This window comes from Apium graveolens, chromosome 4 (genome assembly GCF_009905375.1).
Source record: "Apium graveolens cultivar Ventura chromosome 4, ASM990537v1, whole genome shotgun sequence".
Taxonomy (NCBI): Eukaryota; Viridiplantae; Streptophyta; class Magnoliopsida; order Apiales; family Apiaceae; genus Apium; species Apium graveolens.
This window is the reverse complement of record NC_133650.1, coordinates 311,991,084-312,018,448: the sequence shown is the minus strand read 5'-3', so window position 1 is coordinate 312,018,448 and position 27,365 is coordinate 311,991,084. Positions and strand designations below refer to the sequence as shown.

Below are 27,365 nucleotides of genomic sequence, written 5' to 3'. Positions count from 1 at the left end.
AGGAGTGAACCATGTTTGTAGCTGGTTGCTGGTTCGGTGAGAGAGAGTCATGTTTGCAGGCACCAGGCACCGTTGATGCTTTCCTTCATTTTAGTTTTATTATAGCCGGACTCTGTTTTCCTTCGTTTTAGTTTTATTATAGCCGGAATCTGTTTTAGTTTTATTATAGCCGGAATCTGTTTAAGTTTGTAATGTTCTCATGGTTTTTCATCATTGTTTTAATGTTCTACTTTAAGTGGTTTGTAACCCAGACTTATACTTCATGTTTCAAGTTTTTACTTCAACTATAATAAAGCCTGCAACTTTCTTCTAATTTTTAATATTAGTTTCATTTACTTCAATTTTTTTTACAATATTGGTATTTTCATTATGAATAATTATTACTATTTTAATTCTTATATTCTATAATTTTAATATTATTATATTAATGTAAATGACTAAAATTCGGAAAATAAACTATAACCGTGTGCGAATCACGGGCATATTGCTAGTATTTTAATATTAGTCCACGATATGCATCTTAACAGTTTTTCATCCCTGTAACAAGCACCAAGCTTTCTACCTTAAAACTGTGCCCTCTGTTCAGGCTTGTGTTATTTTAATAAGGCATAAATAAAACTTGCAGTCACCAACTTAAGATTACAATAATTTTTGTCTTGCCATTTGCCTTAAACATAGACGAATCACCATGTTAGAGCAGCTTCAATGCATTTTTTAAAGTAAAAAATGAATCAGCAATTAAAAATAAAACTAAACGCATGCTTGAACATAGATGATAAGACCGGCAAAATCATAATTAATATTGAAACATAAGTCACAAAATACTTACATGGGATATATTAGTAAAAAACCCTAGAATTAAATGGTATATAATCCACATGATCCACAAAACCCCACCTAAAAGCCCAGAAATATCAGCTTCTTAGAAAATCTGGGGAAAGTTTTGTCAAGTTGTTGAGAGCAGAGGCGAAATCAGGGGCGGAGAGTGTTCTTTGTATCACATGGCCACCCAACAGCTTCACCTTCACTCCTTCCCTAAGAACTTCTTTGAATCCATTAAGACTATATGTTTGCCTATGTAGTACAATCTGAATTCTATCTCCACTTCTAACTGAGATTTCATCTCCTCTTATGCATTTTGCCACATAACATACTTCAGGCCCTCGATTGCTGTTATATAAATGAATCAGACAGGACTTTGATGTACCATTTGTTTGATTGGTAACAACAGCTTTCATGCTAAAAGGATTGCTTTCACTCGTAAAAAGAACCGAGAGAGCAAGACCTAAGAAGTTATCTGCCGGCATTGTAGGGATATCAATACAGACTGAAAGCCCAGTGCTTTTATAGCTGATCCATTCTGCAATCTTAGGTAGCTCAACTTTATCGGAAGGGAGGAACTGTTTCCATAAACCTATTACCTGCAACATAAAATAATCGAAGTTATATTTATTCAAGTTTGATTGTGTATACAAGGAGGGAGTTCAGACAGAAACCAACCTTAAGGAAACTTGAAACAGCTGGTTTCGGAATGTTAAATATACCAAAACTCAAATCACCCAATTCCTTCAGCATTGACACGTCTGATAGATGTTGTAGGCTTCTGCAACCATAAATTTGAAGTGATTGAAGATGAGGAGGAAGTGATGAAAGTGATTCAACGCCGATGAACCTCTCTATCACCAACGTCTTCAACTTTTTCAAGCTTGATAAATTGGGTAGATGTACTAGTCTTTCATGCCGACTCAGGGATAAGACTGATATATTAAGAGGAGGTTCCGGAAGCAATGACCCGAAATTTGTACAGTTAAACAATTCTAGAAACTCTAGGTTGTGAAGCATAGAGAGACTGAACGGTTCGGTTGAAGATAAACTCTCATCCCCAGCAGTAAGAACTAAACTTTTCAAACAAGAGAAACTTGAAATCACAGGCAGCCATACTCTTACATCACAATTCAGAGACAAATTTACCAACTTTGTATTGTTCACTGTAGCAGGCAGATTAATTCCACCGATGTCCTGTTGGAAAATAAATAATTCAGTAAGTGATGGAAGATTCCATACACTATCTGGCAGATTTTTAAGCTTGTTGCAGCCAGACAAATACAATATTCTTAACCTACTCAGTAGTCCTATTGAATCCGGTACTTCTTCGATGGCTGTTCCGGTTGCAGACAGCTGTTCTAAAAATTGCATCATCTCCAATTTATCAGGCAATCGCTTCAGCTTTGAACACCACCGCAGATTTAGTACTCTAAGCAACTTGAGCTTGCATACGCTATTTGGAAGATACCTAAGATTTTCGCAGCAACTCAAATCCAGTAACTCCAAATTAATGAGATCTCCAAACGAATCTGGAAGTTGTTCGATTGCAGTACCACCTGCAAGAAATGTCCTTAAGCCTTCCATATTCCCAATCCGCTCTGGTAGCTTTTTAAGCTTCTTGCAACCGTCCAATTTCAACCAAACCAATTTCTTGAGTTGAGTAATTGAATCTGGCAGTTCCTCAATTGCGGTGTAACTTGCATCAAGCTCCTTTAACAATTTCATACCACCCAATTGCTTTGGCAATTGTCTTAAATTGCTACAATAATTCAAATACAAAAAGCCCATTAATGCACTTGACTGACCCAGTGTTTCAGCTGAAACTTTCACGTTAATGCATTCCCTCAAATCCAAAACAAACAAACCAGGCAACTCTCTAATTGATGGGTGGACTTTTAGCAAGCTTTCACAACCACGAAAGTATAACCTCTCAATAGATTTTGAATTTCCAAAGTTGGGAGTTGTTTTCAACTTCAGAGAGTATTCGACATTTATCATCTTCAGACCCCTGAAAGGCTGTTTAAAAGAATACCAAATTTTTTTAATAAACAGTTATATTGTCTTAAAAATTATTTTAGTAAAAAAATAACAAATCTTGCTAATTCTTTATAAAGTTTTTTTCTTTTTTTAGTTATGAATAAAATAAAGACTTAAATTGCATCTTGTGTACCATAATCTAATAATTTGGCACTTTGGTGATGGAAATACACTAGTTGTAAGAGAAAAATGACTGCGAATTTTTTTCCAGGAATTATTATGATTAATATATGATAAAATAATTATAAAACTACCTTCCTATAAATTTATACCACCTGCTGTAAAATATTAGCATATGGAGTTATGTTTGCAAGAATCATCTAAAATAACTACACACATTTACCATTCAGACCCAGTTTGCCATGAAATTAGGATTTCATGTTTATAATTAGGGTTTAAAGCTTCAATATAAGGATAAATCTTACATATGGACATAAGATAACGATTAGAAATGTACTATGTCCTTTTTAACCTCACGAGAATTAACATTCCGTTAAATTTTTAACGGCATTAAATAAATTACAATATACATTATTATAATATTAAATGAACAATATATGTATAAATACTACATTCATAAAAATAACGAATGAATTTAATTCATACCATGGCGTCATCCCACAACATCTTGAAATTGCTATGTGGCATATATATGGAGATCAATTTTTGTGGTTGGAAACTAGAAGGTAGCCGTGTCCATGTACAATAACTCCAGTATATGCACCTTAATTCTTGAAATGAATTTTTAAAATGTCCTTTAATTCCGTGAGCATTACGAATTTCAAGTAATCTCAACTTGGGCAGCCTCTCAAATATTTGGGAATTGATTTGTTTTTCGGTTGATTGAGTTAGATCTAAGACGAGACCTTCAATTTTGTCTAATTCCTGCACACACAAAAAGTAAGTGAAATAATTATGATGTTTTTAAACGGGACAAAAAAACGGTCATCTAAATCATAGTCTAATATTTTGATAAAATTGAAATAAATTCGAGAACTTCTAATATGATGATAGGTTATTAATTTTATAGACTTAAAGCTATTAGCCTCCTTCAGATATCACATCCATTTAATAGGGATAACTAATGTTCTACAACTCAGTATATAATGGATTTCAATTACCTCCTGATTTTGCAAATATTCCAATGTATTTGCTCGTAAGAATAAGCGTTTGATCTTGGAAATTTCCGTTCCCATGTCTTGTATAAGATCATGCATTTGAAACTTGTGGTTTTCATCAATCGTGATTAGACATCTTTCCAATAGAATTTTTATACCAGCCTCTGGAAAGTAATCACAAGATTTGAATATGATTTCAGCATCACACGTGTACTTTCCGACGAAGAAGAATGCAATATCACGAAATATTGATTTCACAATCTCATCATCCAACTCATCGTAGCTTAGTTGAAGAATTTCCAGTATTTTGTTCTCTGGAATTTTTCGAACTTTCTCAAGTTTGGTTTTCCAGAATACCTCATCTTCATTTCTACCTCGCAAAGAGGAACCCAACACTTTGAGGGCTAATGGAAGACCTTTAGAATAAGTTACAAAGCCTAATGAGAGTTCTCTTAAACTTGCGGGCGGTGTTACTTCTCCGAAAGCGTGATAATTAAATAACTTCAAAGAATCATCTTGTCCCAATTCATTCACCATGTATAGCTCTACACGTTTTAAATCAATTTTTAACTGATTTCGCAGGTGTACATTTCTTGACGTAAAAACAATTCTACTTCCTGCTGAAAACAAATTGCAGTGCTTTGCTAGAAATTCTGAGTAGCTTGATTGGTCCAAATCATCGAGAACTATGAGTGTTTTCTTGAAATGGAGGATTTGTTCCAATTGTCTAATTCCACTGTTAACATCAGTAACCTTATAATCCTTGAGTTCGAGAAGCACATTCAATAGTTTCTCAATTAAGGGAAGTAGAGGACTACCTCCGAGTGAATATTGTTTGACATTTTCAATAAAGCAGCAACCATCAAAATTGCGATGATATTTGTTGTAGAAAGCTTTGGCAGTAGTAGTTTTTCCAATTCCGCCCATCCCACAGATCCCAATGGCACGTACATCATTTGATTCCATCCGCAGCTTCTGATATATTTCTTCTACAGCAGAATCTATCCCAAACAGTTCTTCTCCAACGTGTACGACCTTTGTAGATACTTTTCGTGCGATGTTCTCTACAATGCTCTGAATAGTTTCTGATTCCTTTCTGTTTGTAAACAAAATACAGACTTATAGTCATATAGTAATGTCAAGATACATTATTATTCTGATATGTGGAAGAATAAGATAAAGGGACATACTCTTTAGCTTCTTTTTTAAGATGGTATCCTGATAGCGCCGCGATTTGAGCAAGAGCTGATTTCCACTCGTCTATCATCTCAGGAGAGTAACGCTTGTTCTGATAATGATAATCAAGTGCGTCTCCAAAACTCCCTTTTTGGTGACGAACATCTGATGGATCAACATAGTAAAAAACGGGAATAACTTGATTCTCAGTTTTCTTGCAACTAAGAATATCGACGAGCTCTTTAAGGCACCACGGGGAACGAGCATAGTTCTCGGAAATAATGAGGACAAACATCTTTGAATCTCTGATTGCTTCGAGCAGCCCGGATGAAATTTCTTGGCCCTTTTTAAGAGCAGGATCGTCTTGGAAGGTTACAATTCCAGCTTGATCCAAAGCAGCGTAAAGATGTGAAGTAAAGTTTTTACGAGTGTCGTTACCGTAAAAGCTCAAGAAGACATCCCAGGTGATAGGCGGACATGACGAAGAAGAGGAAGCGTCAGTTATTTCAAGATTACTGGTGGAAGCCATGGAAGAAAAAATAGCTTTAAAATTGAAGAATTGGTTGATTGATTTTCTGTAGGAATAATATGAAGTCAGTCAATAATTTTAAGCAGAAATTTCATATTAAAGTTGAATAATTTTTTGGATGGTGGAATGGTGGTTAGGATGGTCCCTAAATAAATAAACATCCCACTAATACTACTTTGCCACCCTTTTATGTTTTATTATTCATGTGTCTGTTGACATTACAGAGACAACGGAGAATTTAAGGGACTGGCTTTGAATATATGTGTCTGAACTCAACTTTAACAACCCACATTCTACGGATAGACACTAAACTGTTTGGTAAAATGACCCATAGACCTGTAAATACAGAAATTCTGCGATTTCCGATACTCAATTGACGTAAATTCATAATTAGAGTGTTTCTCATTTCTTTCCGAAACTACAATTTAGTCTAATACCAAAAAATTGATGTAGCCAAACGAAAACACACAAAATTAACAACGTAAACACGAAAATATATACATGAGTGTGGCACTGAATTAATGAGGTATAGTGGTTTACCGTCGTAGTAGGAGCGATGAAGCGGACCGCTTGCTGCTGCATCATTATCTGATTTGGCTCTCACCTTACATGGATAGCGCAATGTTCCCACAGCTCAGTTGCAAAAACTGAGTTTAGAAGCTCCGATCCAATTATAAATATGCATTTTTACGCTATTTTGTTGGTGTCTAACTTTTATCCGACTCAACTCTACGATTACACAATTTTAGTTTAGGGTCACAATATAAGTTATGCGCCAAATTTGGTGTCACACTGAATTTTTAAAGTTTTTGTATACAGCCCTTTACTCCTTTACTAAAACAAATTTGTTTCATTTATATCCCACTATTTTATTACTGTTAACTTTATTTTTGAAAATAGTGTAGTTTTTTTTTTTTTGACTAATATGGCTTATAGCCTAACAAATGAGTATCTATTCTCAATAATTCTCGGGTGAGCCAGAATCGAAAGCAGGACCTGGGACGACAGACGATAAGCTCCTTACCACGAAAATAGTGTAGTTTATATTGAAATGAATCTAGTATTCACATAAATAATATTATTTTGTTAAGTAGTGCTAAATACCCGAATTCATTTTTAAATTTTTTTGCCGAATATTTATCACTCTTAATTAGGGACATCTAGGTTCCATCTCGTTATGCTACAGCAGTTCTTATGCTAAATTCATAAGCTAATTCATAATTAGCTTAGGTTCGTTAAGCATTTGTAACAGCAGTTCTTTCTTATGCTAAATTCATGGTTAAGGTTTTACATGTGAGAACTAACAGTGCAACGCCTAAGAACTTATATTCCAAAATAGACATAAAACTGTTTGATGAATTAACCAAAAGACTTGTCTCAAGTATGATACCTTTATGTATGCTCTTTATTGAAATCAAATGTTAAACGTAAGCACGCTGAATTAACGCGAATATCTACAGTTTTAGAAATATATCTTACGCAACTGTAAGTTATCAAGTATGATGAATGAATATCTAAGCTCTTTAAATTAAATTTTAATAAATAGTTGTAAAATCGTGACTGAGTTGTTTTTACCAGGGTGATCGATTTTTATTTCATTTGCTAAGCAACTATGGTCTGGATATCCATTACTAGTCTTGATGGTAGTTCAACTTTCTTGTTACGAAATGGTTGCTATTGTATTTGCTACACTTTTATCCCGGATGACCCTTAAAAGCTACTTTCGCAATTGTCAAACAATGTACTTGTGAAGGTCTGGTGACCAGACTCCGGTCTAGTCTTTGATGAGCAAACTCTAGTATATGTTCTGCTCCTGATTTTTTTGTTCCTTGTATAATTTTGCAGGCTATAATATTAACTGCCCCGTCTTCTTCTTCTGCTCCGCCTGTCACTTGGGATGTCTTCCATGGCAACGACTAGTAATCTTGAATTAACTGCCCCGTCTTCTTCTTCTGCTCCGCCTGTCACTTGGGATGTCTTCCTGAGCTTTTACGGTGAAGACACTCGCAAAAACTTTACTTCACATCTTTACTCTGCTCTGGATGAAGCTGGAATTTTAACCTTTAGAGATGATCCTGCACTTGAAAAGGGCCAAGAAATTTCATCCGGGATACACAATGCAATTAGAGATTCAAAGATGTTTATTATAGTTATCTCAGAGAACTATGCTCGTTCGTCGTGGTGCCTAAATGAGCTTGTAGAGATTCTTAGTTGCAAGAAAACAGAGAATCAGGTTGTTCCTGTTTTTTACTATGTTGATCCAACAAATGTCCGTCGCCAGACAGGGAGTTTTGGAGATGCTCTTGATTATCACGAGAAGCTTTACTCTCCTGACATGATAAACAAGTGGAAATCAGCTCTTGCTCAAATCGGGGAGGTATCAGGATACCATCTCAAAAAACATGCGAATGAGTATGTCTCTTTACCTTGCTCTCCTTCATATTATCATAACGAATTGTCATGTATCTAACCACTCAAGAAATTTTCTATAAAAATGCATAAAGGTTTAGAAGTTGACGCTCCCTGCAGGTTAACATAGAAAAAGATTAGTAACCCGATAATTTGCGTTTGATCCACAGTTTCATTTTGTATGGTTGATTGTATCTAATCCTGCTTTTGTTAAGTTCTTTTAGATGTTAAAGCTAGAGCCATAATAATACTCAATACATAAACTTACAATTTCATATTTTTTAATTAAAAACAGGTATGAATCGAAAATTATTCAGAATATTGTAGAGAAAGTGGGACGACAAGTAACTACCAGCGCGTTGCACCTCGGAGAAGAACTGTTTGGGATAGATTCTGCTGTTGAAGAAATATATCAGAAACTGAGGATGGAATCAAATGATATACGAGCCATTGGGATATGTGGGATGGGCGGAATCGGGAAAACTACTACTGCAAAAGCTTTCTACAATAAATATCATACCAATTTTGATAGTTGCTGCTTTATCCATAATGTCAAACAATATTCACAGGGAGGTAGTCCTCTACTTCCATTACTTGAGCAACTAGTGAAACGAATTCTACGTTTCAAAAAAGCACTCGTTGTTCTGGATGATCTGGACAAGTCAAGTTGTTCAGAATTTCTAGCAAGGCATCACAACTTGTTTTCAGCTGGTAGTAGAATTGTTATTACGACAAGAGATATACATCTGATAAATCAATTAAAAATTGATTTAATTGATGTAGATATATACATGGTGAAGAAATTGGGACAAGTTGAATCTTTAGAGCTCCTTAATCATCACGCATTCGGTAAAGTAAGACCGCCTATAAGTTTAAGAGAGCTCTCAGTAGGCTTTGTAACATATGCTGGAGGTCTTCCATTAGCACTGAAAGTGTTGGGTTCTTCTTTACGAGGTCGAACTCAAGATGAAGCATTCTGGAAAGCCAAACTTGAGAAAGTTAAAAAAATTCCAGAGAACGAGATACTGGAAATTCTTCAACTGAGCTACAACGAGTTGGATGATGATACTGTGAAATCAATATTTCTCGATATTGCATTCTTCTTCGTCGGAAAGTACAAAAATGAGGGTGTTGACATATTTAAATCATGTGGTTACCATCCAAAAGTTGGAATTAAAATTCTATTAGAAAGATGTCTAATCATGATTGATGATAACAACATGTTTCAGATGCATGATCTTATACAAGACATGGGAAGGGAAATTTCCAAGAGCACACGGTTATTCTTGCGAGGAAATGAATGGGAATTTTTGCAAAATCAGGAGGTAATTAAATCCCATAAACCGTGTTGTAGAAAATTGTTATCTAACTGAGGAAATTTAATAGCTTTAAGTCTATAAAATTCATAGACTATCAATAAATTAAAAGTTATTGACATGATCTTAATTTCTTTTCAAAAAAATTTACATATGGGATTATGATTAGATAAATATTTTGTCCGGTGTAAAAACAAACTATACTTATATTTCCTACTTTTTGTGTTTGCAGGGATTAGATAAAATTGAAGGCCTCGTCTTAGATCTAACTCAATCAAGGGAAAAACTAATAAATTCTCAAATATTTGAGAGGCTACCCAGATTGATTACTTGAAATATGTGATGCTCACGGCATTAAAGGACATCTTCGGAATTCATTTCCTGAATTAAGGTGCATCTATTGGAATTATTGTACGTGGACACAGTTACCTTCTAGTTTTCGACCCCAAAAATTGATCTCCATCAATATGCCATTTACCAATTTCAAGATGTTGTGGGATGATGCTATAGTAGGAATCATAATTCGTTCACTACTCTTATAAAAAAATATTCATACATATTTTGTTCATTTAATATTACAATAAATCATATTGTTATTTATTTATATTAAATAATAAAATATATTATAATATGTAGAAATTTGTTATTAATGACTATGTATTAAAATAATCTATAAGAGCAATATAACTGTGTATTAAAATTTATAAAGTTTATACCTTTGTCTTTTGTATTCTTATAAACAGCATTTCACGAGTCTGAAGATGATAAATGTCGAATACTCTCTAAACTTGAAAACAACTCCCAACTTTGGAAATTCAAAATCAATTGAGAGGTTATACTTTCGTGGTTGTGAGAGCTTGCTAAGAGTCCACCCATCAATCAGAGAATTGACTGGTTTGTATGTTCTGGATATGACAGAATGCATCCCTGTGAAAAATTTGGCTGAATCATTGGGCCAGTTAAATAAACTGGGTTATTTGTGTTTGGGATATTGTAGCAATCTAAAGCAATTACCAAAGCAATTGGGTGATATGAAATTGTTAAAGGTGCTTGATGCAAGTTGCACCACAATTGAGGACCTCCCAGATTCAGTTACTCAATTGAGGCACTGGTGCGGTATTAGTGACAGGTTGTACATTTTGTTGTGGTTGTTCTACTTGTACTCTAGCTTCATGGGTATTATTTGTCCCTCCCACTAGTTCCTCTAAAACGACACTACTCATGGGTTTGTGATTCATTATATAGTCCTCCTCTAAGAATCTTGCATTGGTGCTAACAATGACATCCTGATTCTTTTGACTATAAAATAAATAACCTTTCGTTCCCATGGGGTAGTCTACAAACAACTTTACTTCTGTACGAGATTCTAACTTAGTCGCGTTCTTGTTCAGCACATGTGCTGGACAACCCCATATCCGAATATGTCTTAGACTCGGTTTGTCCCCGGTCCACAATTCTAAGGGGGTTTTAGGAACCGACTTAGAAGGTACTAAGTTCAGAAGGTAAGCTGCTGTCTCTAAGACATGTCCCCAAAACGACTTGGGTAAATCTGAATAACTCATCATCGATCTAACACTCTCTAAAAGATTTTGGTTCCTTCTCTCTGCTACACCGTTCTTTTGGGGTGTGTCTGGTGCAGTTAACTGAGATTCTATCCCATTTTCTGATAAATATTCCCTAAATTCTCCAAGCAAGTATTCGCCACCACGATCTGATCATAGTGACTTGATACTTTTATTAAGTCGCTTCTCTGTTTTAGCTTTGTACTCTTTGAACTTATCAAAGCACTCAGACTTACGGCGCAACAAATAAACGTACCCATATCTAGAATAATCATCAATGAAAGTGACGAAATACTCATAACCACCTCTTTCTTGGATATTCATGGGTCCACATAAATCAGAGTGAACCAATTCTAACACTTCTTTGGCTCTATTCCCCTTTGCCTTGAAAGGCCTATTAGTCATTTTACCTTCCAAGCAGGATTCACAAACTGGAAATGGCTCCACTGCCAATGAGCTTAAAGGCCCGTCTACTACCAGTCTTTGAATCCTCCTCAAGTTAATATGGCCTAATCTCAAGTGCCAAAGATATGTTTGGTTCAAACTAGAAGGTTCCTTTCTTTTAATAGAGTTAGAAGATGTGTTGTTCAATTCCCTATATTGCAGTTGCAGTGCAGGTTGACTAGGATTAATTATATATAAATTGTCTTACAATGTACCAGAACATATAATTCATTTATTCATCATAATAGAAACATTACGATCCAAACAAACATTATAACCATCCAAAGCAAGTTTAGAAACCGAAATTAAATTCCTTCTAAAAGAAGGTACATAAAGACAATTGTTCAAAACCAAAATCCTATCATAACCAAAAGATAAATGAATAACTCCAACTGCAACTACTGATACTTTCGTAGCATCTCCCATAAACATGTATATCTCACCATCTCTAAGCATTCTGGATAGCTGGAACCCCTGCATAGAATTACAAACATGATCAGTGGCTCCTGTATCTACACACCAAGTGCTCGTAGATATAGCCGCTATAAATGTTTCTGTAACTAGAGAAAGAGACATACCAGTATTGTTTGTCTTCTTAGGAAGAGGACAATCCTGTTTCCAGTGACCTAACTGCTTGCACCTGAAGCACTTTCCCTTAGGCTTTTTCACACCACCTTGAACTCCCACTGCCTTCACAGCTTTTTGTGTCTGAGCCTTTTTCTTTTTCTTAATACCTTTTGGCTTAGAGGAAGAACCTTTCTCAGCCACATTCACTTGAACACTCTGCCGAAATAATCCTTCAGCTGCCTGAAGTTCTGTCAGCAGTTCCGCGAGACTATACTGCCTCTTATTCATGTTGTAATTCAAGCGAACACTCTGCCGAAATAATCCTTCAGCTGCCTGAAGTTCTGTCAGCAGTTCCGCGAGACTATACTGCCTCTTATTCATGTTGTAATTCAAGCGAAACTGCTCAAAACTCTTGGACAAGCTCATAAGGATAATGTCAATCTGGGTTTCCCCGTCAAGTTCAGCACCAAGGATCTCTATCTCATTCAGATGTGACATCATCTTGAGAACATGATCCCTTACAGGTGTTCCTTCAGCCATCTGAGTGTTCATTAAAGCCTTCATGGCTACTTGCCTAGCAGCCCTATTCTGATCTCCAAAAAGTTCCTTGAGATTAAAGAGCATATCTGAAGCAGTGGCCATAGACTGATGCTGATGCTGCAAAACACCCGACATTGCTGCCAGAATATAACATCGCGACATCTCATCAGCCTTAATCCACTGCTTATAATACTCTTTCTCATCTTCAGGAGCATCAGCAGCAGGCTGATCAGGCTTGGGTTCATAAGTGCAAAACTTGTACTCCTCAGCAGTCAACACAATGTCCAAATTTTGTTTCCATTCAATATAGTTAGGTCCGGTAAGTTTGTTATCCTTAAGTATGGTGAATAGTGGATTAAAGCCCATTTTATCCTGAGAATCATGCATAAAAAAATATCACATTACACATAAATAAGGGTGCATTAAATATTAAGACCTATTGATTCCTCTAACAATTATTAAAATTAAATGCACTAACATCTAAACACCATAAGTTTCTGGTACGCCACGATGTGTGACATGTATACCACCTAAATTTGTTTAAATGTTACTTCGATCCTATTACTAAACAATATGCCACGTTGGGGTGGTCTATATTATTTTTCATAGCTAAGTGTATACCATCATCAAATCTTAAATTATTCGAAATCTATGAAACTTGGTACGCCACGATGGGTGGTGTGTATACCTTCCAATATTCGTAATTTTTCCTTGAATAGAATACTTCAATTCAATATTCATCAATGGTATGATTTTCAGGTAGTGGAGGAGTCACATCGGTCTCACTTAATATCCATAGCCTTACAAGTTCGATGAACCCGTTTTTGACAAAATCGCCCCATATCAGAAATATAGAAAATTTGTATTTATTCCTTTAAAACTTATTAATTTAAGAAGTTTGTTCTAGTAATTTCTATAACATTCTAGACACCATAAATTACATGCCATGATGGGTGACGTATATATAATTTATATTCGTCCTTATGTTAAATTACATACAAACAATAATGGAGACCATGGGATTTAATTTCATATTAATTCCCTCTCCCACTTAATACTTACTTTGACGATTTTAATCTAGATGCATCGTCCTATGTTATTTCTTCGAAGTCCACATGTATTATAACAACACAAAGAACACATAACATAGCAACATACTATCATGATTAAAGCATTAATAAAAACATCCCTATGTCCATGTCATTCTAGCATGCTAAGGGTTTGTATCACATGGCATAACAACAAAGACAAGAAACACATAGTAGCAATAATCAAGAGAAGTAGAAATTATGTAAAACATAATAAAACACATCCACTGTTATGGCCCCAGAAAAATAGCTTCGAATTCATCCTTCAAAAAATTCTGGAAATCTTCGAGAGCCCGTTTGGAGGCCTAAACAACCTCAAAATGCCTTGAAATAATGGGTTAATGGTCTTATGACCATTTAATCCCTGATCGTCTCGTTCTTCCGTTTCCGAAAAAGTATCGTACGCCCAAATTGGACATCGTATGCAAAATCTGCAGCCAAAACAGCGAAGCACCCCGAAAACAGAATGCAACAGCGGAAAATCTCTGTTTCTTGCAGCTCCGTTGATCAAACAATTACATACAAAATAATACAGATGAACCAGCCTATTCTATTACATCAGATCATAATCTAAAACAATTACAAATTGATTACAAGATTACAAGATCATAATAGGAAAAAAAGAAAACTTTCACGATCAACCCTCGTGATTTACAACAAAACCACGATAAACCACGTGGAATCCAATCATAACAAAATAACCACGATTAAACCACGTGGGATCCAAACACATAATTAAAACATGGCCAGAATAGTGAATAATAACCTGCATCACAGAATCAATACAAGCATACCACTATATACATGCATATATAATCATGACATGGACAACATATCACAAAACGCAGAACCTAGAACCAGGCTCTGATACCAATTGTTGGATCTATCGAATCTTGGCCCTGTATTTTATGATATTAATGAAAAGAGTACGAATAGACATTAACCTTAATCGCTACGGAGCAAGCGATTCAAATCCACGTCTTCTACTGTATTCCCTGATTCTCCTTGGATGAAATGTGGGCTTCGATCTCCCAAGGTGTACCTCTCCCAAAACTCCGAAATTCCAAAACCCTAGCTGGCTCCTTGAGAAAAACGGCTGCCTCTCTCAAACCCTAGGATGTGATTTCATTTTTTTTTTTGTGTTAACCCTAGCTTTTGGAGAATGAGAATATTTATAGGCTATAGTAGGGATCATGGATCATTAGGTCAGGCCTTCTAATGACATTTCGGGCCAAGCCCAATGTCATTAAATATTAATTCAATCCACTAAAGAATTAATATTTGCACTACCTTTCCTAATTCCGTAAATTAATTATTTAATCCGGCTCCCATATTAATTGCTTATAAATTCCCCATGTTTAAGATATCGCATGTCCATTAATTAAATTAATTTCTGACAATTAATTTAATCAATATCTTTTATCCTTGATCATCCACTCAACCTTATAATTATACAAGAACAAATCTGCCTGCAGGACTAAAGCATAATTATCTTTATGAGCTTTCAAGAGGACATCATCACCCGAACATATTTTTCGGACACGGTTTCCTTTTATAGTTAATATCCCACTCTGTATATAATGTCATTGCCCAATACATAAATTCGTAATTTAAAATAAATTACTTAATGTATGAATCAAGGCATGTGCATTAAATACAAGTGTCAATTACTACATCCGGATTAAGAACCTAAGCAGTAATATATCGTAGAACCTTAGTTCTTCTTTATTATCAGAATAAAAGAAATAATTATTCTACTATTTTGATCCCGTTCAATATACACAAAGTATACGAGTATTATTCAATAGTCAAGATAAACTATTTCTAAATAATACTTTAGTCGTTCCAGTGGTTTGTCTAATACCACTTAGACTGTGAGCCTTTATTATATTATATAAGGAGTTTGACAATCTAATCTTCTGCTATCCCATTTGATACTAGATTGTTTATAATATATAATATACAGACTATGTGAAAACATGCATTCAAAATTCTTAAAAAATTTATTATTAAAGTATATACTTCAAACGAATATTTCAGTATAAACCCTAACATTTCTCTCACTTAATCACCCAATTTCTTTAATCCATTTTTCTCAATCGAGACCCCACTCCATCCTCACCCGCCATCGCCCACCGCTGCTCCACCACCTCTATCTCTCTCTTCCCCTTCTCCCCAACACTATTCTTTATCGCCCATATACCTCTGTCTCTTTCTTTGTGCAATCTCACCAATCTCACTGTCGAGTTGCCGTCAAGCCCATCTATGGTCGTTGATTTTCCGACTCTTGTTCATCAGTTTTTAACCATTTTTCGATAATTAACATATATTCAGCTTCGACGAATTCAATTATTTTTTATCGATTGATGGATCTACTTTAGTTTCGCCGATTTCATTTCTGGTTTGTTCCGTCAATAATTTTTAATAAAATTTAGTGTTTCTCAGTTTTTATTGATTACTTTTCATTTTCTGGTGATTTTGGATTGTAATTGGTGATTCATTACATATTGATGATCTGTAGATGGTAGTGTTGGTGGTGATATCGTAGTCATTGTGTGGTGGAGTTGTAGGGGTAGTAGTGGTGTTGCTTCATTGACGTTTACGATGATAGTGGTGGTACATGCATGTAATCAGGTGATTTTTGTTATGAATTTGATGGTCAGAGTTATGAATGGAACTGGTGGGTAGATCTGGTGGCCGAAAACTATGGCAGGATGTGGTGATTTTTACTTTTTGTTGGTGTTTTTTAGGGAGCAGGTGCTAAAATTTTATTTTGCGATGGTAATTTTTGATTTGACGATAGTGATTTTCTAGTAGTCGCTGGAGTTGGGAGTAGCCAGAAATGGTGGACACCGGAGGTGATGGTGGTTAATGGGTGGTTGAATGAGATAAAAGATAATAAATATTGAAAGTAAATATTAAATGAATAGTGAAGATCAATATTATGTATTTAAATGAGTGGATAAGATTAAATCTCATATCTCACAATAATAAGTTCTTACTGAAGTAAGACCATATATATATATATGAGCATAAAATAAATTTTAGTGAAATATTTTTAATTTTAATTCTAAAAAATCACTGAAAACTAAAATATATTTAACACTTGTGGACGATATAAATAATCAATATCTTATTTATTATAATTAATTTAATTTATAATTTGGCATAATTTTTTTTTAGAACTTTATATATCTCGGTCAGCCCGAAGGACATGGATCATGGATCATGGATCACTTATACACACAAACGAGCTTTCATAATTTCTTTACATATAACTAGCTTATAACCCGTGCAATGCACGGTTTTCTAAATTTTATTTATTTTATTTTTAAAAATTTTAAAAATTTATTTTAAAAAATTTTAATATACATATATTGGTACTATTGATATTTGTATTTATATTATTATTATTTTTAATAGTTTGTTGTAATATTATTTCAACAAATACTGAGAAATACACCAATGTTGAATTTAATTACTTTTTTGTCATGTATATTATATAGTTATATATAATAAAATATTAAATTATATTACGATTATAACGTTGCATCATATTTTAGTATTTAAAGATTAGTAGAACAATCTTTTATTTATAATTGGTTGGACCTGTAATTATATTCTATCTAGAACCATATTCGAAGATTGTATAGTATTTTCGTGTTTAAGTCTTATTAGAACAAGTTGATTATTTTTTTATCATGATTGTACTAAGAATTTTTTTAATTGATTTTAGAGGTTTTATTTTTTTTTAATAAGATATAGTAAGATATTCATATTTATCATGAATAGCAACAAGAACATAGAAAAGTAGTACACCCCACGCGTTTGTTACTGGGCCAAACAAAGAAACGTTGACTGACTTTTCAATGTTGCACAAATTTATAACTACAGTGCTGCATAGCAACAATATGTGATAGCAAAACGTTTTCCGGTCAACTGAGTTAAAATCGGCGAAAATCGGGTCAACGTCCGTAGATATCGGGTCATACGTAAATGGAAGAGCACAAGATGAGAAAATCTGAAAACACAAACATGTGTATACATACGTAAATGGACACAGGGAAAGGAAGGAGATGGACACAGTCACACAGGGAAAGGAAGTAGAAGACAGATGCTTAAAAGTTAAAACTCAAAATAATTATTTTTTAATTATAGCAAATATGTTATGCAAATTGATGAGTGGGAGATGGAGAAAAATATGGTAAAATTTTTTTTTTTTAAAAGTTAACCGATTAACGGGAAAAGTCAAATAAAAAACAAAGGGGAAAATAATACATAATGCACATAGAAGAGAGAAAGAGATTAAACATGTGGCTCTTATTGGTTTGTAGTTTGTATTCTAATATTGGTTTGTATTTGAGCACTTACCTATATATATCTTTAAAATTATTTATTTAATTAACTTAAAAACGTTTTAAATTTAAATTAATATTTAAAAATATAAATTATATATTTAAAAATAAATATTATTAAAATACATCTGATTTTTATTCCGAATAATCCTTCCGATTAATCCCCGATTTACGGATTAATCCTTATAAGGTCATGTTACTGATCTTCCCCGATTACCGATTTCTGTATAATACAGAGTTTTATTGAAAAATATTCAAGATAAAAAATATTTTTGTAAAAATACTATCATTTTTTTAAAAAATATAGAAAGAACAAGACATATTGAAGTATTGACTTTCCTGTGTCAACCGAAACTGGTCTGAATTTCGATCAGATTCCAATTTACTGTTCTGCATTGACGTTATTGAATATAGTCATCCAATTTTTCCTCTACACCTTCATGTCCAAATTTTACTTTATCTTGAGGTCAACGGTCGTGAAATATGAATGAGAGATCCTTCCAAATAGGATTATTATATAAATTTGATTTTATAACGTGATCCAGAAAGCAATTTTAGGAATTTATTTATAATTGTCAGCTTGAGCTTGCTTAAATCGAACTAATGACATATACAATACTTGAATTCTCGGTGTAGATGCTACATAGTTGGTCCTTATTTTTTACCTATGCCCTAAGCTACTTGTGACCTACTTGCGCTTTACCTTACCTTGGTTTACATGATTTGCAGGCTATTACGTAAGTCTGTAGGGTTTACCTAATATGCACCCAAAGGGTAGCGGCTGCGGATTAGTTACGATAAAAAAACACCATTCCCCAACTATGGTACAAAAGGTGCAATTTACTCTGTATTTTAATAAGCTTTACATTTAAGTAATAGGGAGTATGGACTAGTATAGGAAAATGCATACTTAACACAACATATAGGAAAATGCCGAAAGTCCTAAGCTGATTTTCAAATGTTACGTGTGATGATGTGATTAGTTCCGATATAATTGACAATAATGGATTGAACCTTCTTCTATTCAAATAAACTAGCTTTATAACCCGTGCGAGGCACGGACATTTTTAAACTCACATGTTAATTAACAATGTACATATTATATAAATGAAATATAAATTATATTGTAAGATGCATATTTTTCTATTTTATATCGAATAATTAATATATAATATTCGTAAAAGTTGTACTTGTTATATATTTTGAACACTATTGCTGAATTGTCATTGAGCACTTGAAAAGATCATGTTGACCGATTGCTTTATAACTCGTGCAATGCACGGGCATGCTCTAGATTGCGTATTTTTAATTGCAGCTGATGAGAGTGTATTCGTGTTGTTTCTAGGTGAATTGATGAAATTAACCTATTTATATGCGTAGTTTTTGACTTTCTGGGGTGTGGTTATATCGATGCAAAACAAGTTCTTCGACATTTAATATTAAGGTGAAACAATAGAGAAATGTAGTGGTGTTCAATGCCCGAAATATGAATAAATATTTTTTTAAATACCTAATGTATTTGAATGCTAAAAATGCGATAAATGAGGTTCGTAATTTTGGAACTTGATCGGAAGTATGTGTTGTTAGACTAATGATCCCATCAACTCGAAATATATGTAATATTAATGATCCTCGAGTTTTTTCAACCATTTTTCATATATGCATGAAAGTTCAATATTTGTTATATATTAATACGGTTAAAAAAATTATGCATTATATCGTTTATACCTTTAAAATTTCAATATAATCATTGTTTATGTATAGTTTTAACCATTTATGAAAATTATGCTTTTTTATAGTAGTTCCCACATTTTTAGAATAAAAAATAATTTCTACTATTTGTGATTCGATCTTCGTATACTAATATTGTGCCCGTTTGGGAAATTTTAAAATAAGTAACTTATGACTTAAAATAAATAAGTAACTTATAAGTGATAAGTAGATGAATGCTTATAAGTTATCTAAGTTATCTAAGTGTTTGGTTAATTTTACTTATAAGTCAGAATTTTTTCCAATTAAATGAACTAAAATAAATGACTTTTACATATAATTATTTTAATTCGTAAATTTTAAGTTAGATTGACAATAAAAAAATAGTTATTTTAAAATCAAAGTTAAAAAAATTAAAATAAGTTGAGAAAAAATACGTCGTTGCTGAATCAGCTTATAAGTTGTAAATTCGACTTATAAGTTAGGCAGACAAACACTCGTCAATAAATTATAACAGATTTATAAGTAAATAAGCCCACTTAATTAGATAGCCAAACAGGCCCATTATTTTTCTCCTTAAAAATGTATTTAATTTATTTATATGGTTATAAATTGTTATTATTAAATAATCAAGTAGTAATAAATATACGTAATAATAAGACATAATACTTAATAGATACATATTAAGTTAGAGGTAATTAATGCATGCATTCTAAATTAAAATAATTATTAACATACAATTATGAGGGGTAATTCAGTAATTTAATATGATTAAATTGTCTTATCCAACCTCCTATTTGCTCTATTATATATATAATAGATTTCACCAAAAAAACATACGAAATTGCGGTCATTTACCGGTACTTAGTACTATTTCAGTACCAGGGAGTATGGACTAGTATTTTAGACAAGTTGCCTGTGTCTTTGTTTCCTTTCTTGGGGAGCTTTTAGGATTATTAAAATAGGTATGACTTACTGCTACCTTTAATTATGTAATAAATATATTGCATATGAATTATTTCTTTTGCTAATTTTATAAATTTTCTTTTCTCATTTCAACTTTGCAAAGTAAAAATTATGGTAAATTATATTCTTAAATTTTATTATATCTTCAGTTAGCAATGCATCTGTTATAATTAAACATTTATGTTTTCTTGTATAAATAATATGAGTTTTTTGGGATTTTCTACGTATAATGGCACAAAGACCGTTTGGGACGATAAAGATTTTAGAGCAAGTTTAAGAGTGTACTCGTAATTATCTTTCAAATATTATAAATATTTATATATGCCCTTTTATTTTATTATATTTGAAATGTAATAATGGAGTAAAGAGAAATGAAGGGTGGAAAATGACGTAACAATAATTTATTATTATTAAAAGTTAAACAGAGTTTCACGAAAATATCCTCAAACATAGCGAATTTGAGATGTGTCACAGCCTTCTAAGGCACATTTATGACATTATTGAACCTATATTTTTTGTCCATTATCCTAAATTTTAATTTAGGACATCATATAAGTTATTTTTTGGACTTGCTAGCATAAGATCTAGTGGGGGACATAAAAATTATGCTCTCAAGCTATAGAAAATTGTTCTCGACAATTCAATATAATTTATAAAATAAAACTTAATTCATTATTTCTCTCTAAAAATCTTTCTATAGGCTGCATATCACAGAAATTCATTATTTCTTTCTGGAACAAATATTGAAAATACAGGAGCACGGTTGGATAACTCAAGTGTTTAAGAGTTTATCCTCTGTCATCCCAGATCTGGGTTCGATACTCGCTCACCCCGAGAATTTATAAGAACAGATACTCGTTTGTAAGGCTATAAGTCATATTTGTCAAAAAAAAAAAATATTGAAAATACAGAATAAAATAAAACAGGAAATAACTAAATAGTTAACAAGGTTAAGACTATCGACCTAAGAATACAGACATCACAAATTGGATTACCAGGTTTGCTATCTCTCTTCTCATCTTATTTCTGTATACAACATTAGTGCTTAACACATACATTTTTTAGTCCGAATTCGATCTGCTTCTAAATCTGTCCATTATAATCTAAGTTGTCTCCTAACATTGGAAAGTCAGATCTTTTAGTCGCAAAATGAACTACTGAGTTTCAAATGTTGTAGAGACACTCTTTACACTAAGTAAATATAACTCTTTTACAGAGAGACAAATATACTACGTTTTGATTTAAGTCACCTTGCTCCATTTTTGTCCAGGCAACTGAGCTAGTGTTTTCATACCTATATTTCTTAAATTATGAATATGCAGAATGTGAGACAAGTTTGCTGCATTTTCGTCCAGGGCCACCTGACCAATGTTTTCATATCTTTGTATCAAACTTACTGGTTACAATTTTGTTGTAACAGAATCGTGTGTGTCCAGGCCACTGGGCGTCTGGGCTAGTGTATTCATATTTATCATGAATGGGAAGAAGTGAGAAAGTTCTTTGCATTTTCTGGGCTGGTGCTGAAAAATTAATTTTCAGATCTATGCCCTACATGTCATTGAAACAGATGAATACTTATACAAGAACATAGAAACCCCACGCGTTTGTTACTGGGCCAAACAAAGAAACGTTGACTGACTTTTCAATGTTGCACAAATTTATAACTACAGCCGTCCAAAAATTTAAATTTTTTGAAAATTTTTAAATAGCCGCTTAAAAAATTAAATTCGACCGAAAATGATCAAAAATAGGATTCTTAATTTCAATTGCATTCGGTTGTAATAACGAAAACCGGATTTTAAAAAAAAATCCCCGGAAACGGGAAAATTTCCCGAATCAGGTGAGTTTGCCCAGATCCATCTTATTTCGGAAACTCCGACGATCCAAAAATACAACTTTCAGTCCGATTTTTATATTTAAAACACTCAAAACTGACCAGGCAATCTCGTGTTTTAACGAAGTTAACCGATTCCGGCCATAAGCTTTTCCGGCGATCTCAAAAAACTAACCATAATTCATAAAATATTTTTGTACCACTCCTTGTTCAACGATCTAATGATACATCACTTCAAAATACATGAATCAACAACCTAAAGTAAAAATCCAAATTCGAATTAAACTTAAAAAATGAAAAAAAAAATTAACAGTCAACTAGTAAATAAATATATTTGGTTTGCTTTTTTAACAGTCAACTAGTAATTTGACACCTACTTCTAACTAGTGTTTAATCCCATATTGATGATTCGATATTTTTAAAAATATTAATGAATGATCCAACCGTACGGATGTCAAGATTTGTATATTTTAGTGATATGACAAAAAATTTAGAAAAAAATAAATATATTTGGTTTGCTTTTTTAACAGTCAACTAGTAATTTGACCCGTACTTCTAACTAGTGTTTAATCCCATATTGATGATTCGATATTTTTAAAAATATTAATGAATGATCCAACCGTACGGATGTCAAGATCTGTATATTTTAGTGATATGACAAAAATTTTAGAAAAAAATAAATATATTTGGTTTGCTTTTTTAACAGTCAACTAGTAATTTGACCCGTACTTTTAACTAGTATTTAATCCCATATTATTGATTTGATATTTTTAAAAATATTAATGAATGATCCAACCGTACTGATGTCAAGATCAGTATATTTTAGTGATATGACAAAAATTTTAAAAAAATATAAATATATTTGGTTTGTTTTTTTAACAGTCAACTAGTAATTTGACACGTACTTCTAACTAGTGTTTAATCCAATATTGATGATTCGATATTTTTAAAAATATTAATGAATGATCCAACCGTACGGATGTCAAGATTTGTATATTTTAGTGATATGACAAAAAATTTAGAAAAAAATAAATATATTTGGTTTGCTTTTTTAACAGTCAACTAGTAATTTGACCCGTACTTCTAACTAGTGTTTAATCCCATATTGATGATTCGATATTTTTAAAAATATTAATGAATGATCCAACCGTACGGATGTCAAGATCTGTATATTTTAGTGATATGACAAAAATTTTAGAAAAAAATAAATATATTTGGTTTGCTTTTTTAACAGTCAACTAGTAATTTGACCCGTACTTTTAACTAGTATTTAATCCCATATTATTGATTTGATATTTTTAAAAATATTAATGAATGATCCAACCGTACTGATGTCAAGATCAGTATATTTTAGTGATATGACAAAAAATTTAAAAAAATATAAATATATTTGGTTTGCTTTTTTAACAGTCAACTAGTAATTTGACACGTACTTCTAACTAGTGTTTAATCCAATATTGATGATTCGATATTTTTAAAAATATTAATGAATGATCCAACCGTACGGATGTCAAGATTTGTATATTTTAGTGATATGACAAAAAATTTAGAAAAAAATAAATATATTTGGTTTGCATTTTTAACAGTCAACTAGTAATTTGACCCGTACTTCTAACTAGTGTTTAAACCCATATTAATGATTCGATATTTTTAAAAATATTAATGAATGATCCAACCGTACGGATGTCAAGATCTGTATATTTTAGTGATATGACAAAAATTTTAGAAAAAAATAAATATATTTGGTTTGCTTTTTTAACAGTCAACTAGTAATTTGACCTGTACTTTTAACTAGTATTTAATCCCATATTATTGATTTGATATTTTTAAAAATATTAATGAATGATCCAACCGTACGGATGTCAAGATCAGTATATTTTAGTGATACGACAAAAATTTTAGAAAAAAATAAATATATTTGGTTTGTTTTTTTAACAGTCAACTAGTAATTTGACTCGTACTTCTAACTAGTGTTTAATCCCATATTGATGATTCGATATTTTTAAAAATATTAATGAATGATCCAACCGTACGGATGTCAACATCTGTATATTTTAGTGATATGACAAAAAATTTAGAAAAAAATAAATATATTTGGTTTGTTTTTTTAACAGTCAACTAGTAATTTGACCTGTACTTCTAACTAGTGTTTAATCTAATATTGACGATTCGATATTTTTAAAAATATTAATGAATGATCCAACCGTACGGATGTCAAGATCTGTATATTTTAGTGATATGACAAAAATTTTAGAAAAAAATAAATATATTTGGTTTGCTTTTTTAACAGTCAACTAGTAATTTGACACGTACTTCTAACTAGTGTTTAATCCCATATTGATGATTCGATATTTTTAAAAATATTAATGAATGATCCAACCGTACGGATGTCAAGATTTGTATATTTTAGTGATATGACAAAAAATTTAGAAAAAAATAAATATATTTGGTTTGCTTTTTTAACAGTCAACTAGTAATTTGACCCGTACTTCTAACTAGTGTTTAATCCCATATTGATGATTCGATATTTTTAAAAATATTAATGAATGATCCAACCGTACGGATGTCAAGATCTGTATATTTTAGTGATATGACAAAAATTTTAGAAAAAAATAAATATATTTGGTTTGCTTTTTTAACAGTCAACTAGTAATTTGACCCGTACTTTTAACTAGTATTTAATCCCATATTATTGATTTGATATTTTTAAAAATATTAATGAATGATCCAACCGTACTGATGTCAAGATCAGTATATTTTAGTGATATGACAAAAAATTTAAAAAAATATAAATATATTTGGTTTGCTTTTTTAACAGTCAACTAGTAATTTGACACGTACTTCTAACTAGTGTTTAATCCAATATTGATGATTCGATATTTTTAAAAATATTAATGAATGATCCAACCGTACGGATGTCAAGATTTGTATATTTTAGTGATATGACAAAAAATTTAGAAAAAAATAAATATATTTGGTTTGCATTTTTAACAGTCAACTAGTAATTTGACCCGTACTTCTAACTAGTGTTTAAACCCATATTAATGATTCGATATTTTTAAAAATATTAATGAATGATCCAACCGTACGGATGTCAAGATCTGTATATTTTAGTGATATGACAAAAATTTTAGAAAAAAATAAATATATTTGGTTTGCTTTTTTAACAGTCAACTAGTAATTTGACCTGTACTTTTAACTAGTATTTAATCCCATATTATTGATTTGATATTTTTAAAAATATTAATGAATGATCCAACCGTACGGATGTCAAGATCAGTATATTTTAGTGATACGACAAAAATTTTAGAAAAAAATAAATATATTTGGTTTGTTTTTTTAACAGTCAACTAGTAATTTGACTCGTACTTCTAACTAGTGTTTAATCCCATATTGATGATTCGATATTTTTAAAAATATTAATGAATGATCCAACCGTACGGATGTCAACATCTGTATATTTTAGTGATATGACAAAAAATTTAGAAAAAAATAAATATATTTGGTTTGTTTTTTTAACAGTCAACTAGTAATTTGACCTGTACTTCTAACTAGTGTTTAATCTAATATTGACGATTCGATATTTTTAAAAATATTAATGAATGATCCAACCGTACGGATGTCAAGATCTGTATATTTTAGTGATATGACAAAAATTTTAGAAAAAAATAAATATATTTGGTTTGCTTTTTTAACAGTCAACTAGTAATTTGACACGTACTTCTAACTAGTGTTTAATCCCATATTGATGATTCGATATTTTTAAAAATATTAATGAATGATCCAACCGTACGGATGTCAAGATTTGTATATTTTAGTGATATGACAAAAAATTTAGAAAAAAATAAATATATTTGGTTTGCTTTTTTAACAGTCAACTAGTAATTTGACCCGTACTTCTAACTAGTGTTTAATCCCATATTGATGATTCGATATTTTTAAAAATATTAATGAATGATCCAACCGTACGGATGTCAAGATCTGTATAGTTTAGTGATATGACAAAAATTTTAGAAAAAAATAAATATATTTGGTTTGCTTTTTTAACAGTCAACTAGTAATTTGACCCGTACTTTTAACTAGTATTTAATCCCATATTATTTATTTGATATTTTTAAAAATATTAATGAATGATCCAACCGTACGGATGTCAAGATCAGTATATTTTAGTGATATGACAAAAAATTTAAAAAAATATAAATATATTTGGTTTGCTTTTTTAACAGTTAACTAGTAATTTGACACGTACTTCTAACTAGTGTTTAATCCAATATTGATGATTCGATATTTTTAAAAATATTAATGAATGATCCAACCGTACGGATGTCAAGATTTGTATATTTTAGTGATATGACAAAAAATTTAGAAAAAAATAAATATATTTGGTTTGCTTTTTTAACAGTCAACTAGTAATTTGACCCGTACTTCTAACTAGTGTTTAATCCCATATTAATGATTCGATATTTTTAAAAATATTAATGAACGATCCAACCGTACGGATGTCAAGATCTGTATATTTTAGTGATATGACAAAAATTTTAGAAAAAAATAAATATATTTGGTTTGCTTTTTTAACAGTCAACTAGTAATTTGACCCGTACTTTTAACTAGTATTTAATCCCATATTATTGATTTGATATTTTTAAAAATATTAATGAATGATCCAACCGTACGGATGTCAAGATCTGTATATTTTAGTGATATGACAAAAAAATTAGAAAAAAATAAATATATTTGATTTGCTATTTTAACAGTCAACTAGTAATTTGACCCGTACTTCTAACTAGTGTTTAATCTCATATTGATGATTCGATATTTTTAAAAATATTAATGAATGATCCAACCGTACGGATGTCAAGATCTGTATATTTTAGTGATATGACAAAAAA

General features: G+C 31.9%; 2 protein-coding genes across 4 annotated transcripts in view; one reads left to right on the top strand and one right to left on the bottom strand.

Annotated features, from left to right (window-relative positions):
* Nucleotides 1–773: 773 nt before the first annotated feature.
* LOC141721776 (disease resistance protein Roq1-like) overlaps nt 774–27,365 on the bottom strand; it is a 67,736-nt gene continuing 41,144 nt past the window's right edge. For 2 of the 3 annotated variants that reach the window (XM_074524875.1, XM_074524876.1), the window contains exon 5: nt 774–1,421. In XM_074524875.1, the coding sequence (XP_074380976.1) occupies nt 915–1,421 (507 nt within the window). In that variant the 3' untranslated portion in view covers nt 774–914. Of the gene's footprint in view, nt 1,422–1,500; nt 2,842–3,468; nt 3,748–3,983; nt 5,077–5,170; nt 5,732–6,225; nt 6,461–27,365 lie in introns of those variants that run through there. The other variant, XM_074524874.1, reaches the window with a different exon arrangement.
* LOC141716829 (disease resistance protein Roq1-like) lies at nt 7,449–16,299 on the top strand. Its single transcript, XM_074519006.1, has 4 exons — nt 7,449–8,097; nt 8,390–9,419; nt 10,154–10,526; nt 16,133–16,299. Exons 1-4 carry the CDS (start codon nt 7,583–7,585, stop codon nt 16,297–16,299), a joined length of 2,085 nt encoding a protein of 694 aa, XP_074375107.1. The 5' UTR covers nt 7,449–7,582.